General features: G+C 37.3%; 1 protein-coding gene across 8 annotated transcripts in view; it reads left to right on the top strand.

Annotated features, from left to right (window-relative positions):
- The window catches only part of RAPGEF6 (Rap guanine nucleotide exchange factor 6), a 133,999-nt gene that overhangs the window by 95,804 nt on the left and 23,850 nt on the right, over positions 1–14,345 (top strand). For 4 of the 8 annotated variants that reach the window (XM_041119383.1, XM_029998364.2, XM_029998359.2 and 1 more), the window contains 9 exons: positions 199–307; positions 2,297–2,540; positions 2,873–3,030; positions 4,094–4,108; positions 6,605–6,845; positions 7,974–8,357; positions 10,424–10,635; positions 11,539–11,662; positions 13,773–13,796. In XM_041119383.1, the coding sequence (XP_040975317.1) occupies positions 199–307; positions 2,297–2,540; positions 2,873–3,030; positions 4,094–4,108; positions 6,605–6,845; positions 7,974–8,357; positions 10,424–10,635; positions 11,539–11,662; positions 13,773–13,796 (1,511 nt within the window). The remainder of the gene's footprint in view (positions 1–198; positions 308–2,296; positions 2,541–2,872; positions 3,031–4,093; positions 4,109–6,604; positions 6,846–7,973; positions 8,358–10,423; positions 10,636–11,538; positions 11,663–13,772; positions 13,797–14,345) is intronic. The other 4 variants (XM_041119384.1, XM_041119380.1, XM_041119381.1 and 1 more) reach the window with 3 other exon arrangements.

Genomic DNA, 14,345 nt, shown 5'->3' with positions numbered 1-14,345 from the left:
CGGCTTGTTTACAGGATAAAACTTCACTGCCATGGTGAAAATAGTTATTTTACAAGGTATGTTTTCATTCTACAGCTGCTGTAAAGATGATACACAACTTCTGGAAAGTTCTTACTGTGCCTGTATTATCACCTTTGTATTTGTAAGTCTGTCAAACAGTTATTCTCCTAATAGTCCAATTTTTATTTCTTCTTAAAGATAATGGAAGTAAATGGACAGAATTTTGAGAACATTACCTTTGTAAAAGCTCTGGAAATCTTAAGGAACAACACTCATCTCTCCATTACTGTAAAAACAAACATTTTTGGTGAGTAGACTTTATAGAGGATGTATTTTGTGTAAGTGAAGAAAACCTCCGCTCTTTCTGGCTTCAGCAGTGCAATAAGATTCCACCTTTTTTTTCCAACTGGCTCTAGGAGTGAAAAGTTGTGCAGAAGTCCCCTCGTTGTGCCTCCATTTGCTCAGATAGGTTCTTGTGTGCCAAGGGCTGCACATTGAGTGGCACAAAGCCAGCATAGCCAGCTCTTTACTCCCTGAGAAATCCTCAAATGACTGTTTAAGCGGCTTTAGTGTCCCTTCATGCGATACAGCTGAAACGAAGCCAAGGGATCTGGACTAAAATATTTTTGCCAAGAAACAGCAAAAATGTAAAACTGGGCTTTCGTAAAACTTTTTATAATGGCTGTAAGAATGATAGGTTAAATTGCCTTTATATCTAAAATTGAAAAGGGGATATAAAAAGTGGTATGACATATAAATGTTGGCTTTTAATTGTCAACGTGAATATAAACACATAAATACCTCTTGAAAATCTCAGTCAAATCATCTGTTCTTTTTCCATAATCCTGCTCAGGCAACAGAATGACCATAGCTACAGAAAGAACGCGACTGTGCACAAGATAGCTCCTTCCTCTGTAGTTGTATCTGAGACCTTCTGATGTTTTTTTTTTCTTACTTTCTTCCTCCAGTTACCTGCCCTTGTTCAGTATTGATTTTCTTTTAAATTATTATTTTCTGTTTATCGCTGTGAAGGTGAAAAGTTTCAAGATCCTAGCAGTTGCTTATTAGCAGAGTTCCAAAAAAGCATAAAACAGCCATGGTAACCGGTGGTCCACACTAATGTGAAATGACATAAAATAAAGCATAACTGTAACTGAGACAGTGATAGATTTTTTTGTTCCTATTATAAATGTAAGCAACATAGGTTTACAAGTGGATTCTAATCTCTTCTCTTCCTGCTAGCTGATATAATTTCAAGGTGATTTCTCTGATAAATTTTAATGAATTCATGTCTTGAAGCTTTTTTCAACAGTCTTTTTATCCTGTCTTTTTAATTGAGTGCTAAGTGCCTGGTGCTGACAATGAGCAATTCCTGTTCTTATATTTGAATCTATACTGTGAAGGCTTGTAGCCTTAAATTTCATTACATAATAGAAATATGCAAATTGACTGGGACTTTCTGTACAGAAAGACCTGGTTGCTCATCGGGACAATCTGAGTAATTTGCTCTGTACAATTCTGCATTCTGCCAGTATTGCCATATTTTTGACAGAAAATACTGAATTTCTGACTTGGGTGATTTAAAAAGATTTTAAAGGATCTGCAAAAGATCTTTAAAAAAATAATTTGTATTGATAAACCAATTTGAACAATTTGTTTTCACTTTTTATATGTGGAAAGAAACACAAAGCCCACTATCTTTTCCATGGAATTATATCTTCGGGAGTGTCAGTGTTGGTGGACTGGCTTAGTTTGATAAATGCCATAGGAAATTTGATGCAGCTTCTGTTCAGTAGTATTACTAAAAGCAAGCAAAAGCAGTTTTGGAAAATATCAGTCTGTCTTGCAGTTATTCTTGAGGAAGCACCTGCATTCCATTAGATGCATCCAAAAGATGCAGACAAAAAAGTCAGTAAATACATAGAGGTGATTGCCGTGAACGCAATGTTTCCTTGTTACCTATCCGGTAACAGTAGACTAGATCTATTAAATTTGCTGTGATATGTGCTAATTTCAAAAGTAGTGAGAACTCTGCTATGCAGGATGTTTGATCGTTTTTATTGAACATTTAGGGGTTACTTTTTCTGCCAAGGTAATCAAAAGCAAAACTTAAATGCGAAAAGACCCACATCCTTATAATCAAAATTAAAATGCAATGTATTGCCTGGTTTGTAACTCTTTGGTTCGCTTTTTCTGCAGGGATGTGGGAAGCAAAAGTTTTGAGGGGAAAGAAGAATTCACTCTGAAGTTTTAAGCATGCAAAAGTAAATTACAATGATTGTATCTTCTGTTACAGTGTTTAAGGAGCTGCTCTGCAGGATAGGACAAGAGAAGAATGGAATTCCACATATTCCAAAAATTGCAGAAAAGAAAAACAACCGTTATTCCATCCCAGATATGCCTGGAGATGTGGAACAGATGTTTCCCCGTGAAAAAGGAAACAAGAAGATGAAAGCAAACACTGTTTCTGGTGGGAGAAACAGAATCAGGAAAATTTTAGACAAGACCCGATTCAGCATCTTGCCTCCAAAACTGTTCAGGTTTGTCAGGCTCTTCTGGTCAAAAAGTAGTTGTGCCTTATTAAGTTGTGATATTTTAGTTGCTTAATATCTTCAGTCATTATATCCATGTTGCTTATGTTTTTTTAAAAAAAATGCAGCAAATCTGACCCATAAATGCAGAACAAGACCAAAATACCTTTTTTTCTCCCAGTAAACATTTCCAAATATGCTTTTCCTCTGTCCTTGTTTTGAAAGCCTGTCTACAACGTGTAATTAAAACATCTGAGTGCCGTTATTTTTCTTAGTTTCATTCATCCCAAGATGAATATAAGGAGCTTAATGCACATAATTGAAACAAAATTGTTTTGCAGCGATGGTAGTGTGAGCCAGTCGCAGGACGACAGCATTGTTGGGACTCGGCAGTGCAGACACAGCCTGGCCATCATGCCTATTCCGGGAACGCTCTCATCCAGTAGCCCTGACCTGTTGCAGCCGACAACTAGCATTCTGGATTTCTCTAATCCTTCAGGTAAAACAGCAGCATTCTCTTGATTTACAGGATGATTACAGGACAGCTGCTTCAGGGGGAAAATTATGTCTTTTACCAGCATCAAACATGCTGAGTGCAGTTACCTGTTTATCTTGTGGCCCTAACAGGTCCAAACTGGAGATTTGCTGAAAAGCCAAACTGCCTGAACCTCTCTTGCCTGCTTTTTTGTAATGTGACACTTTAGCTTGTTTCTACAAAGAAATGTATTTTGCCACCTCTGAGAGTCTTTGATTTGCTGGATTTTACCAGAACTCTGGTGGGAGCAGATTATCCTTGTCTGCACCTTTCTCTTTTGTCATGTCTTCCCAATACCAGTACTCCTGGTGATTTGACTTGTCCATCCACCATCTTTGAATATATATATTTCAAGCAGTATTGTGGATGGAATAGGACTGCCATGGTACCAACATAGTGATATTAATGTTTAATGTTTTACAAACATTACGTATATTCAGCTGTAGGTCTGAAAAACTGAAAAATGTTTTGAGATGTGTAGTCCATGCTTTCATTGCTATTACTGTAGGAATACAGTTTATGGGTGGCTGCAGGAGGCATTTGTTGTTATATGCAGCTGCCTGTAAACATGTCAAGTCAGAATCTTGTTTCCCTATTTCAAGTGTAAGTTCTGTGCATAATTACGTATTCTGTAAGTGCCTTGTGCCTATGTTTATGTAAACTCGCAGATTTCCCCTTTAAAAGGGATGTACACAGATATATCCTATCAAGTGCGTAAATATCCGTAGCAAATAAATTTCCTTTTTGCTGCAAATCCAGGTTCTTGCTGTCTGCATGAGACCTACACACATGTTCTCTAAGAATCTTCATTTAATACTATACAAGTTACTGCATAATATGAAATGTTGATAACTAGTCCTTCTTACCTTTACTTTAAATTTACAGTAACAAATATGCTGTCATTTTTGAATGGCAGAGAAAACCAAAATATTTCTGACAGTGTACTACATACACTTGATAAGTTTTGTAAACATCTAAATCTCGATTTGGTGTTGACACAGTTTTTTTCTTTTTTTCCCGCCCGCAGCTGTTGGGTTTTACTGTAAGTATCCTGATGTATAGCATACTGTAGACCTTAATATTGCATGGCTTGCCTGTTAAACTTAACACTGTCATATGTTGCATTGACATAGTTATTATTGTTAGGGCATTAGATAGTCCTGTGCCCTGTAATCTTCCCTGAAATTAAACAAATCCGTAGGTTCTCTTTATGGGCACAGTGCTGTGCTGAGGCCAAGACCTGTGTTTTGTTCCCATTTCTGCCACCGACACACTGAATGACCTTTGGTAGGTTACTTCGCTTCTCTGTGACCTTGCTTTAAAGGAATGAAGTTGCTTACATCCCTTTTGTAGAAATGGAAGTTTTAGATGATAACGTAGTTTGAGATTTAGTTTGTTCTTCTCTTGGAGTCTGTATAACTAAAATTATGCGCATGCAAACTTGAAACCTGGTTTGTATTGTCAACACAAGATGAATAATGCATAAGAAAATAATTTTTATTAATGTTTACCTGCTTAGAAGCAAAGACCGTGAAGACAGACATGTGCTTGTAATACAAGTTTCCCTCACCCGTCACAAGTTACACCAAGTTTTGGTTGCATGGTGAAGTTTTGGCTGCATGGTGATTCTTTTTTCTTTTCTTCCCCCTGACCCCCCCCAATTATATTACAGTTTTTTTTGTTTGATACCTTGAGTGTGTTCTGATTTTTAGGTATATTGATACCAAGGTATAGATGTTTACATTTTTCTCTTGATTTATTATGATTTTTATGAGTGCAGGCATTTCCCAAATTATTCAGTGTGTCAGTTTCACCACTTTCACTCTGAAATAAGTGCATAATATTTATTTTTCATTTTATTGCCCCCATTCATGTATACATGGAGCTTTTCAAATGCAACTAGTCCCCAGCTACTACTGAGACTATTCTGTTAATGTGATAGTCATAGTATTGAAACTGTTAGTAGATTTAGTTTTCAGTCAGATTTTTTTTTTCTAACACCCTGTTTCCTCCCATCTTCCAATTTATTTACAGCTGATGTTTCTTTTTTCCACTGGCTGGAAACTTTTGATGCTGGCTCATAAACTACCTGCTTACTTTTTGCCCTGAAATTCCTGCTACTTGCCCCCATAACACCCATTAAGTCCTGATACAAGAAAAAAGTAACCCCAAGGTCACTGCCCCATTAAGAGAGGTCTTAATTTCTTCCTTAAGCAGTGGATTTTGACAGAGGAGAGTTAATGTGTAGGTGATGGGGTAAGCAGCATGTAAAACTCGGTGCTCAGAGAGCTGATGCTGGAACGATCTTGATGCACAGCCCAGCAGGGCGATTCGCCTGGCAGAAGTGCGGATTCCCCTCGGACAGAGGGAATCCTGGTCATTGCCTCCCCACGGCACCCGCTGCCCTGCCGGGCGGTCCGGGGGCTCCCCTCGGGTGGCAGGTCACGTACCTCAGTCCGTGGATTTGGCACTTTATCGCTGAGGTTATTAAAGGCTGGTCAAATAACAGCGGGAGAAGCGAAGGGCTGTTTTGGAGGCTGCTGCTGTAATAACAGCCCTTCACTTCTCTCGTGGGGAGTCTCTGATGCAGGAGTTAATGGCACATCTGCCTCCAACGTGGTTTTTGAATAGCTGCAGGCTCTGAAGACGTGGCTGAGGGCTCAGAGAGAGCCTCCCACCTTCTTAGGTCTGCAGAAAACTTGTGAAGTTTTAGTCTTCAGAGTTTAGGGAGGGGATAAACTGTGCTTCCTGGAGTTTTAAATTAGTGTGCACTCTGACTCTTGACTTTTTTTTTTTTTCCCAATCAGTTTTATTTTGAAAATTAAGCCTTCTGTAATAACTAATGGCGCAAATTATTTCCAGTCATCAAGCTGTAGATTAAACGTGTGTTTCTTTAGATATTTATTTCCTGCTGTAGGCTGCCTCAGATAAAGCTGTTCTCCATTGCATTTATAATACATAAAATGTGCTATAAATAAGTACACTAGCCAAAGAATTAACTTCTGGCAGCAGCTTAGTTCCTTCAGGGTGAGAGAGGGAGTGTAGAAGTTTGCAGCTAGTTATGGGAGCTACCAAATCTCCTTTCCTCCTCGCGTCCTCCTGCCTGCAGCCCATCGACACGGGCTCGATGGCTTCCCACCTCTGGGAAGAGTGCCCTGGCACGCGTGTTGATTCTGGCTCTCGCAAAGACAAAAGAGCCGAAGAAGGAACGATGCTGCCAAAGTTTTTGAGACACACTGAGAAGGACAGTGTACGGCTTAGGATGTCTATCTGGATGTCTTGTACTTTGATTGTGGTTATGGGATGATAAAGTAATTGAGTGTGGAAATGCAGAGAGGAGAAGCGTCCTCTTCTTTCCTCTCAAAGTTGAAGGAAACAACTGAATACATTAATGAATATTTGTCAAGTCCAGCATGTCTGCTTTTTCTTGCTAGCTGTTTTTTTGTTTTCTGGCTGTCAAATGAGCCAGTAAATGACCTTGTGTCTTTTCAAGGGAAAAGTAACTTCACACATTAAAGGTGTTACTCTGTTATTTTAGATATTCCGGATCAAGTAATAAGAGTTTTCAAAGCAGATCAGCAGAGTTGTTACATTATCATCAGCAAAGACACTACAGCAAAAGAGGTGGTGAGTCACGCTGTCCACGAATTCAACTTGACGGGAGCCCCGGAGACCTACTCCCTCTGCGAAGTGTCTGTCAGCCCCGAGGGAGTCATCAAACAACGGAGACTCCCAGATCAGTTCTCCAAATTGGCCGACAGGATTCAACTCAATGGACGGTAAACGCGCCCTTGTTGTGATTTCAGTTTGGATTTATTTGCCTGTGCCTTTTAGGATTGAAACATCCGAAAGAAACATCATGAAGGGATGTTTTAATTAAAATAAACGGGTGTCTTGTTAGAAGAACAAGCAAGTAAATGTCAGTAACTTACACTTTCCTCTCCTGTTTTGTTCCTTGTTTCATCTTCCTTTTCTGCACCCAAAAAACCCTTCCTCAAATCTGCAGCAAGCTTGCTTGATGACAACTAAATTTAGCAGATCAGGATAATGTATATAGTAGTTTACACTTAAAAAGTTATATTTGTTCTGACACTTTCCACATGTACTTCAGGATTAAAGCATACAATTAATTTTAGTGATGTCATGTTGCAATGAACTGATACTAACCTGAGATAAATTCTTCCATTTTTATGTAAACTGTTATGAATGTTTCTGAAATGTAAAGTGCTTCAGTTTTATCTGATGACCTGATCCATACCAGAAGAAAGTTTATTAAGTAAAAAATTCTTTAGTTGTCTTTGCTAGGCAACAGAGGGAATTTGTGAGGAATAAACTTTTGTATATCTCAAAGTCATCTGCTTGGGACCATGGAAATGAATTTTCCAGGTAGTATTCAGGAAATGAAAATGTATGTGCTTCATATAAATATTAATATGCCACACTAAATTTATGTAAGAAACCATACTAAATTTGTGTAAGAAATGGAGAAATACATTAACAAGAGATTTCTCAGGACTAACATCTATTTAAAATGTTATTTCACTGCTGAATTTACAAATGGAAAAGTAACTGACCTTTTTCTGAAGGTGAAAGCTACAGCATATTACAGAGTACAGTATAGGAAATATTAGCAAAGAGGTAGACTAAAACAGCTTTTGAAATGTTTTTTTTTACTTCAGTAATGATGGCATTTTATACTAGCTAAAGTACAAGGTTATGGTGACCCTTCTTGCCTCTGTCTTTGCCTCTTGCACTGGGTTGTCAACAGCAACGCGGAAATACACTCATGTAAGCACCCCTGCAGCGTCAGTAAAGTCCACGTTGATTGGTATAGTTCAGTGTCTTTGTGGTCACAAACCCTCTGAAGAGCATCTCTAATGCTTTATTGTAACTCAATTATTCTTTAGGTATTATCTAAAAAACAATATGGAGACAGAGACCTTATGCTCAGATGAGGATGCTCAAGAGCTACTGAGAGAAAGCCAAATTTCCCTCCTACAGCTGAGCACCATTGAGGTCGCCACTCAACTTTCCATGAGAGACTTTGAATTATTTCGCAATATTGAGCCTACAGAATACATCGATGACCTTTATAAGCTGGACTCCAAAACAGGAAATGCTCACCTGAAACAGTTTGAGGATGTCATAAATCAAGAGACGTTCTGGGTTGCCATGGAAATTTTAGCAGAGCCCAACCAACTCAAAAGAATGAAGATTATTAAGCATTTCATTAAAATTGCCCTCCACTGTCGAGAATGCAAGAACTTCAATTCCATGTTCGCAGTTATAAGGTAAAACACTTCCCATTTGTCATATCTGATTTGTGCTGTCAAAGGCAATTCTGTTAATCTAAATGGAAGGAAAAGAAATAGGTATATCCTGAACAGATTACCGATGGTGCTGGGTGGTTTTAAGGGAATTACCAAGTTTTTAAAAAAACAGACTGTACAAAGGGATGTATTGTCGCTTGCTCAGCCTCACAGGTTCAGTCTTATTGCGGTGGTTGATGTGACTGTCTCTTCTTTAACTGTTACCTAGCAGGGAAAGAGAAGATTTGGACAAAAGCACTGTTTGATTGATGAACTTCAGAAGCCTGCCTGAACATTGCTGTCATTTTCTGTGATTCTGGCACCCAATTTCCCTTCTTTTTTCAGTCATTGTTACTTTTTCAGTGTGCACTGAGTCATATGTGTGATGATGAGATTACTTTATTTCTTCCTTTCATTGTAAGGACTTCCTCAAATCAGTCTTGTTTTAGTTCAGTTTTCATTCTTTCCTGTCATCTGCTTGCTTCTCTATTTTTTTTTCTCTTCATTTGCACATTTAGACTTTCTCTTCTGACTTATCCTAGATGCTGCTACTTTAACAGCATGAGTTCAGCATTTCCTTTATTTGCAATTATCTTATACCGAGGTTTTACTTCAAGAAAAAAAAAAGGCACTGTGATTCATCAGACAAAGATCTGGATTCATGCTGTATCCCAGCACCAGCACTATCTTTGAAAATACTATTTTTAAATATTCTCTTCCATGTCTAGCCAGTTTATCAAATGGTATTGGCTTCTGTTTAGTCATACATTAAAGAATTCATGAATTTCCTTAAAGGGTACAGGGCAATCACTGGGGCTGTGACTACTCATTACATGGTGAATACACATGTAGATACTGAATCTAATTCCTATATTCTGCTCCATAATTTCTCATGTTTGTTGTAGGTGGAGAAATGACTCTTCCTGCTTCTCAGTTCAGTCTAATCAGGCCATGACTGAAGTGGTCTTTGGTCAGAAAAAAAGCAAATAAATTGGTTTTTGTTTTACCCTTATTTCTAGAGGAATATGTTTTTGTTAGCATATGCCACAGGGGTTCTCTTTCTTGCCTTGCCTTGCATTGCATGTCAATACGATGCCATATGGTTCATGAAATAGGAAGATAACCATCCTAATGTAGCATGTAAAAGAGGAGCTGTGTGGTGGCATATGTTTGATTTTTCACATGAGAGAAGGCTTTGTTTGTGGTTTGACAATAGCATGGAGAGAAATCTGTATAAAAAAATAAAACAGATACAAAATGAGTTTCTGAAGTTTTCAAAAATGAGAAAAAAAAATCCTCTTAGAATAGCAAATTCAGTAATTGTATGATTCTGGGTTTACTAGTGAATGCTGGAGAATATCACTTTCCAGTTCTGCAGCTACAAGGACTTTGCAGTCATTGCAAAATTTCTTGAGCAAAATTGGTGACAAATTATGATAGGGAGGATGGATATATTTAATTTTTTTTTTTTTTTTTTTTATTGCATCCAGATAATTCTGGATACATTTTTATTTAATGAGACTGAGGGCATGATAACAAGTTTTAGCATGTCTCCTGCTTCTAAGTCTCAGTCTGTTGGTTCTTGTTTACAAATGCTCCAAACATACTCCTCTTAAGTCTTGCCACTTTTGCTTGGGATAAGGTGTGCACTGTTCTCACTTGCTCCTGTAGCTGTGTGTTCACCTCATTAATTTTTCACCCTTTTTGTCCTTATTGTGGTATACATTTTTACAGGAGAGAAGTGGTTTTTAAATTAAATGGCCATCAGTACTGTGAGGACAGAGAGATTGTTTTGGCAGGCTAACTTGAAATTCATACCTTGTGAATAGGAAACAGTCATGCTTTTTACAGTTCTCTTTTTCGCTTGCTCACAGGAGTGAACAGCAGAGGTTTATTGCGATGAACTTGCAGCCTGGCGTTCACCCAGCTTTACAGTTAACCTTGTGAAAGCTATTTTTAATCCTTAAACCAAAAAACCTACCCTTTACTTCCTTATGAAAGGTAATGATTCCTCTAACAGCTAATAATGAAACGTATCTGCCTTACAGTGGGTTAAATCTAGCACCCGTAGCACGTCTCAGAGGCACTTGGGAAAAGTTACCAAGCAAGTATGAAAAGCACCTCAGAGACCTTCAAGATCTATTTGATCCATCTCGAAACATGGCAAAATACCGCAACATCCTTAGCAGCCAGAGTATGCAGCCTCCAATTATTCCACTTTTTCCTGTTGTCAAGAAGGATATCACATTTCTACATGAAGGTAATGTCAAACAGAGAGAAATAATAAACTAAGCATTGAATATGCTTTAGCCCTTTCTTCAGTGCTCCGTGACTCAACCAGTGTCTGAAAGAAGCTGCCACCAGTAGGATGCTTTTGATGCATCCTTCATAGGAGTAACATAAAATAGAACTCGGAATGCATAATGCAAGGGACTAATCTTAGACAAAAATTAAAAATTAAATGCCTGTTTTTAATATTTTAAACACAATGCTTAATCTTAGTCAGCTGTCTTAAGGTTTAGGACGGAAGAGTAGGTGAGTGTGCTAACTGGTAGTTACAGTATTTCAAATATATTTCTCTTACCAAAACTTGTTGCTGAGATGTTCCTACGTTTTCATTCCATGTTGTGGCTTTCAGACAGCTACGATGATACAACACCTCCTACTCTTGCTTTCAGCATTTTCAAAGGGTTTTTGTTTAAACATTTCCATTTTTCCCCATTTTTTTTTTTTACACAAAGTTTTGTTCACAATTGTTTAAGGTTAAGCATTTCCAAATATGCCCACTTCTTGTTGTGATGTTTCAGAACTATTTGAACTTATTTCAGAATGTGAACACTGTTGATGTTGGTTCTATGTTTATAGTATTTTAATATCTGTGCCAATGAATTTGGGCATAGTTCACTTACTCCTTTTTCCTCCTACTAATACTTGTTACTTTAGAAATAGATTAACAAGAGCAATGCTAGGTAGTCTGAGTGAGCCTGATCGTCATTTCTGTTTTGCCAGTTTCCTGTTTTCTTGCTATTTTGATTAAAGCAGTTTTGTTGATGGAGGGGCAGGGAGGGAAGAAGGGTAATGTGGGGTACTTAGAAGCACGTTGCCCATTAAAAAAGTATTTCTTACTCTCTTTTTTACATGTGTGTGTGTTTCAATTATGCAGGAAATGATTCTAAAGTGGATGGCCTGGTAAATTTTGAGAAACTCAGAATGATTGCCAAAGAAATTCGCCAAGTTGTCAGGATGACCTCAGCAAACATGGATCCGGCTGTAATGTTCAGACAAAGGTGTGCAATTTAGAAAGGCATTAGGATTGAAGGTGTCTCAGAGTGGGTAGGGATCTGGGTTTGTGTGTGCATCAGTATGTTAATATTTCATTGTGTACCTTTACCATTGACATTTACCATCAGAAGCGCAATCTTCATCAAATTATGGCAATACAATTGATGCTTCCAAGACCTGCTTTTAATGACTACTAAACCAATCTGTTGTCTTTAAGAAGCAAAGAAGAATAGGTTCTAATTTTAATGATTCATATTTTTGCTAAATAAAATGCTAGTGTCAGTAGAGTTTTGAGAGAGATACAATATTAGGGGGGTATAATATTATCTATATGTGATAGAGAGATAAAAAGCACCTAAATCACCCATGTATAAATCTGAAATGTTGCTTCAAAACAAAACCACACTGATAACCTATTAAAACCAAACAAAATATTTTTTGTTTGTTCTAAGCACAGCTTGCTCCACCTACATAATGATTGGTATGTTCAGGCTGTAAGCAGGTGTAGGGTGTTTTCTTGTTTTATTTTTTCCTTGGTTTTTTTTTGTTTTGTTTTTTTTCTGATGCACAATATCCGTCAGGCTCTGTGTTGACAAACTGTAGAATAAAACCACCACGACTTCTAATCTGGTGCTGATTAGCTCCAGATTATATTTAGTGGAACTAAATATTTTCCTGCATCTGTTTTGCTTCCCACTGATTGAACTAAAAGCAGCAGCGACTCCATTGTGTCCGTGCAGGGTGCTGATGCCTGTAGATCCCTGCCGAGAAGACGGGTCTTGTCCTTTCCTTGCACTGTTAGTTTGCCTCTCAGACTAACGGGCCAGAGAAAAACCCCGCAGGATGCGGTTCGGGTGGGGAGTTGGTGACAAGATGAAGTCCTGTGCTGAATACGTAGCGTATGTAAGAGCGTAGAGATTTGGTTCCCTGTGGCCTTCCAATGGTCACGATTCACAAAGGATCACGAATCCTGTCTGGTTTTTGTTTTCAAGGCTGACTATCAGGAAACATAAGTATTTTGTTTAAAATTAGTCCAATTGAGGTTTGAGACAAAAATAACAGATCCCTTGTTAATGTTGTTTAAAGATGGATTTATTTCAAAGTGGAGATTCACCTTCATACTATTGGATTTGAATTAGCAAAATTTTAATAAAGTTATAAAGCTAAATACTGTAAGTTATGATTGCTTTTCGGAAACTTTGGCATTCACAGATGAAATCAGTCTATAAATAAATTTCCCTGATGCCCCATGCACATTCAAAGACCTAATGAAGTCTAATCATTAAATGAATTTAATAGTAAATAGTTACCTTTAGTATGTTTTTCAGAATTACAGAGCACATTTTAATGACCGTAATTTAAATTATGCACACTGACATAAAATGCTTAGGCATCTAATATTAGAGATAGTGCCAAAGATTAAAAGAAAATAATTCCATGTTTTCACATCATTTATATTCATTTTCATCGCCTCTGGTGTTTGATCTATCAGTTTGTGTTATGAAGCACCAATAAATGCTTTTGAAGATTAAAAAAGAACAAGAAAAGATGTTAGTGGTAACATGAGACTTGCTAGCAAGTTCATTACCGATTAATATAGAGCATCTAGTGCATCTAGTTTTTCAGTGTGTATTTGGCAACTAGCTTGTTTTCCAGCAAGCAATCAAGGAGAAAACAACATCATAAACTTGAATACTGATGATGATTTCTCATACACTTACTGCAGTCCTAATGCAAAGAATAAATTAATTTAATCGCACTTTCTGCAATATGCATAAGTTAAACAGTTTTCGCTCACTCCATCAAAATTGAATTTGACTTCTGGGAAATACTTAACAAGAAAATTTAATGCGAGTTTGGTTTTTAAATTCATAGGTTAAACTTAAACAAAAAAACTGATAGATGTTCTTCCACATTAAAGTATTTGAGCAAGTCCTGCCCTTGCATTCCATTAAACATTGTGTTATTGTTTGAGAAGAATTTTGCTGTATAGAAATTTTTTCTTTTCTGTTCTTTCCTGTCTACATCTTTCTTCCTGACTCTCAACTGTTTTATTTTTTTCCTGTGCTTTTCTGTTCAAATACATGCTTCAATGTATATGGCTCTTGCTTACAGGAAGAAGAGGTGGAGAAGTTTGGGGTAAGTGTAGAGATGAATGCAACTAAGATAAATAAAGATTATGCAACTCTTAACATACTGCATCCTCCTCGTTAGTGCATGCATCTGAAATACAGCATGCATTTTATTAACCCTGCAATACATATTTTTTGGAAAACAGGACTAAGGGGTTACAGTCAACATTGTACTGCAGCTGTAAAAATTCTGAGTTGCTTTTGTGTACTAGATAAGTTGTTTTGAGTTTTGGCTTTATGCATTAAAAAAACCCTGCTGTGCAGTTATATTGGAAGGCAAACTATTTTGGGAAATAAATAACTTGCTTTTTAACATGTAACAGAAAAGTTTAAGCCATTCTGCATTTTAAGCTATAAGGATACTTTGAATTGTGATAATGATATAGTAATTTCCTCCCTGAAGTTTGAGTTCAGGCTTCAAAGTGTTTATTTTTAGCATATATTTAAAATGTATTTCACATGTCATACACCAAAATCCTCATTGATTTCACTGGGAGTATTGATTGTGCAACGACTGAATAATGAAGTGACTACAAATGGGAGTACTAAGATTGGC

Source organism: Aquila chrysaetos, chromosome 22 (genome assembly GCF_900496995.4).
Source record: "Aquila chrysaetos chrysaetos chromosome 22, bAquChr1.4, whole genome shotgun sequence".
NCBI lineage: Eukaryota > Metazoa > Chordata > Aves > Accipitriformes > Accipitridae > Aquila > Aquila chrysaetos.
The sequence above is the reverse complement of the archived record's forward strand: the minus strand, read 5'-3'. Positions and strand labels throughout refer to the sequence as shown.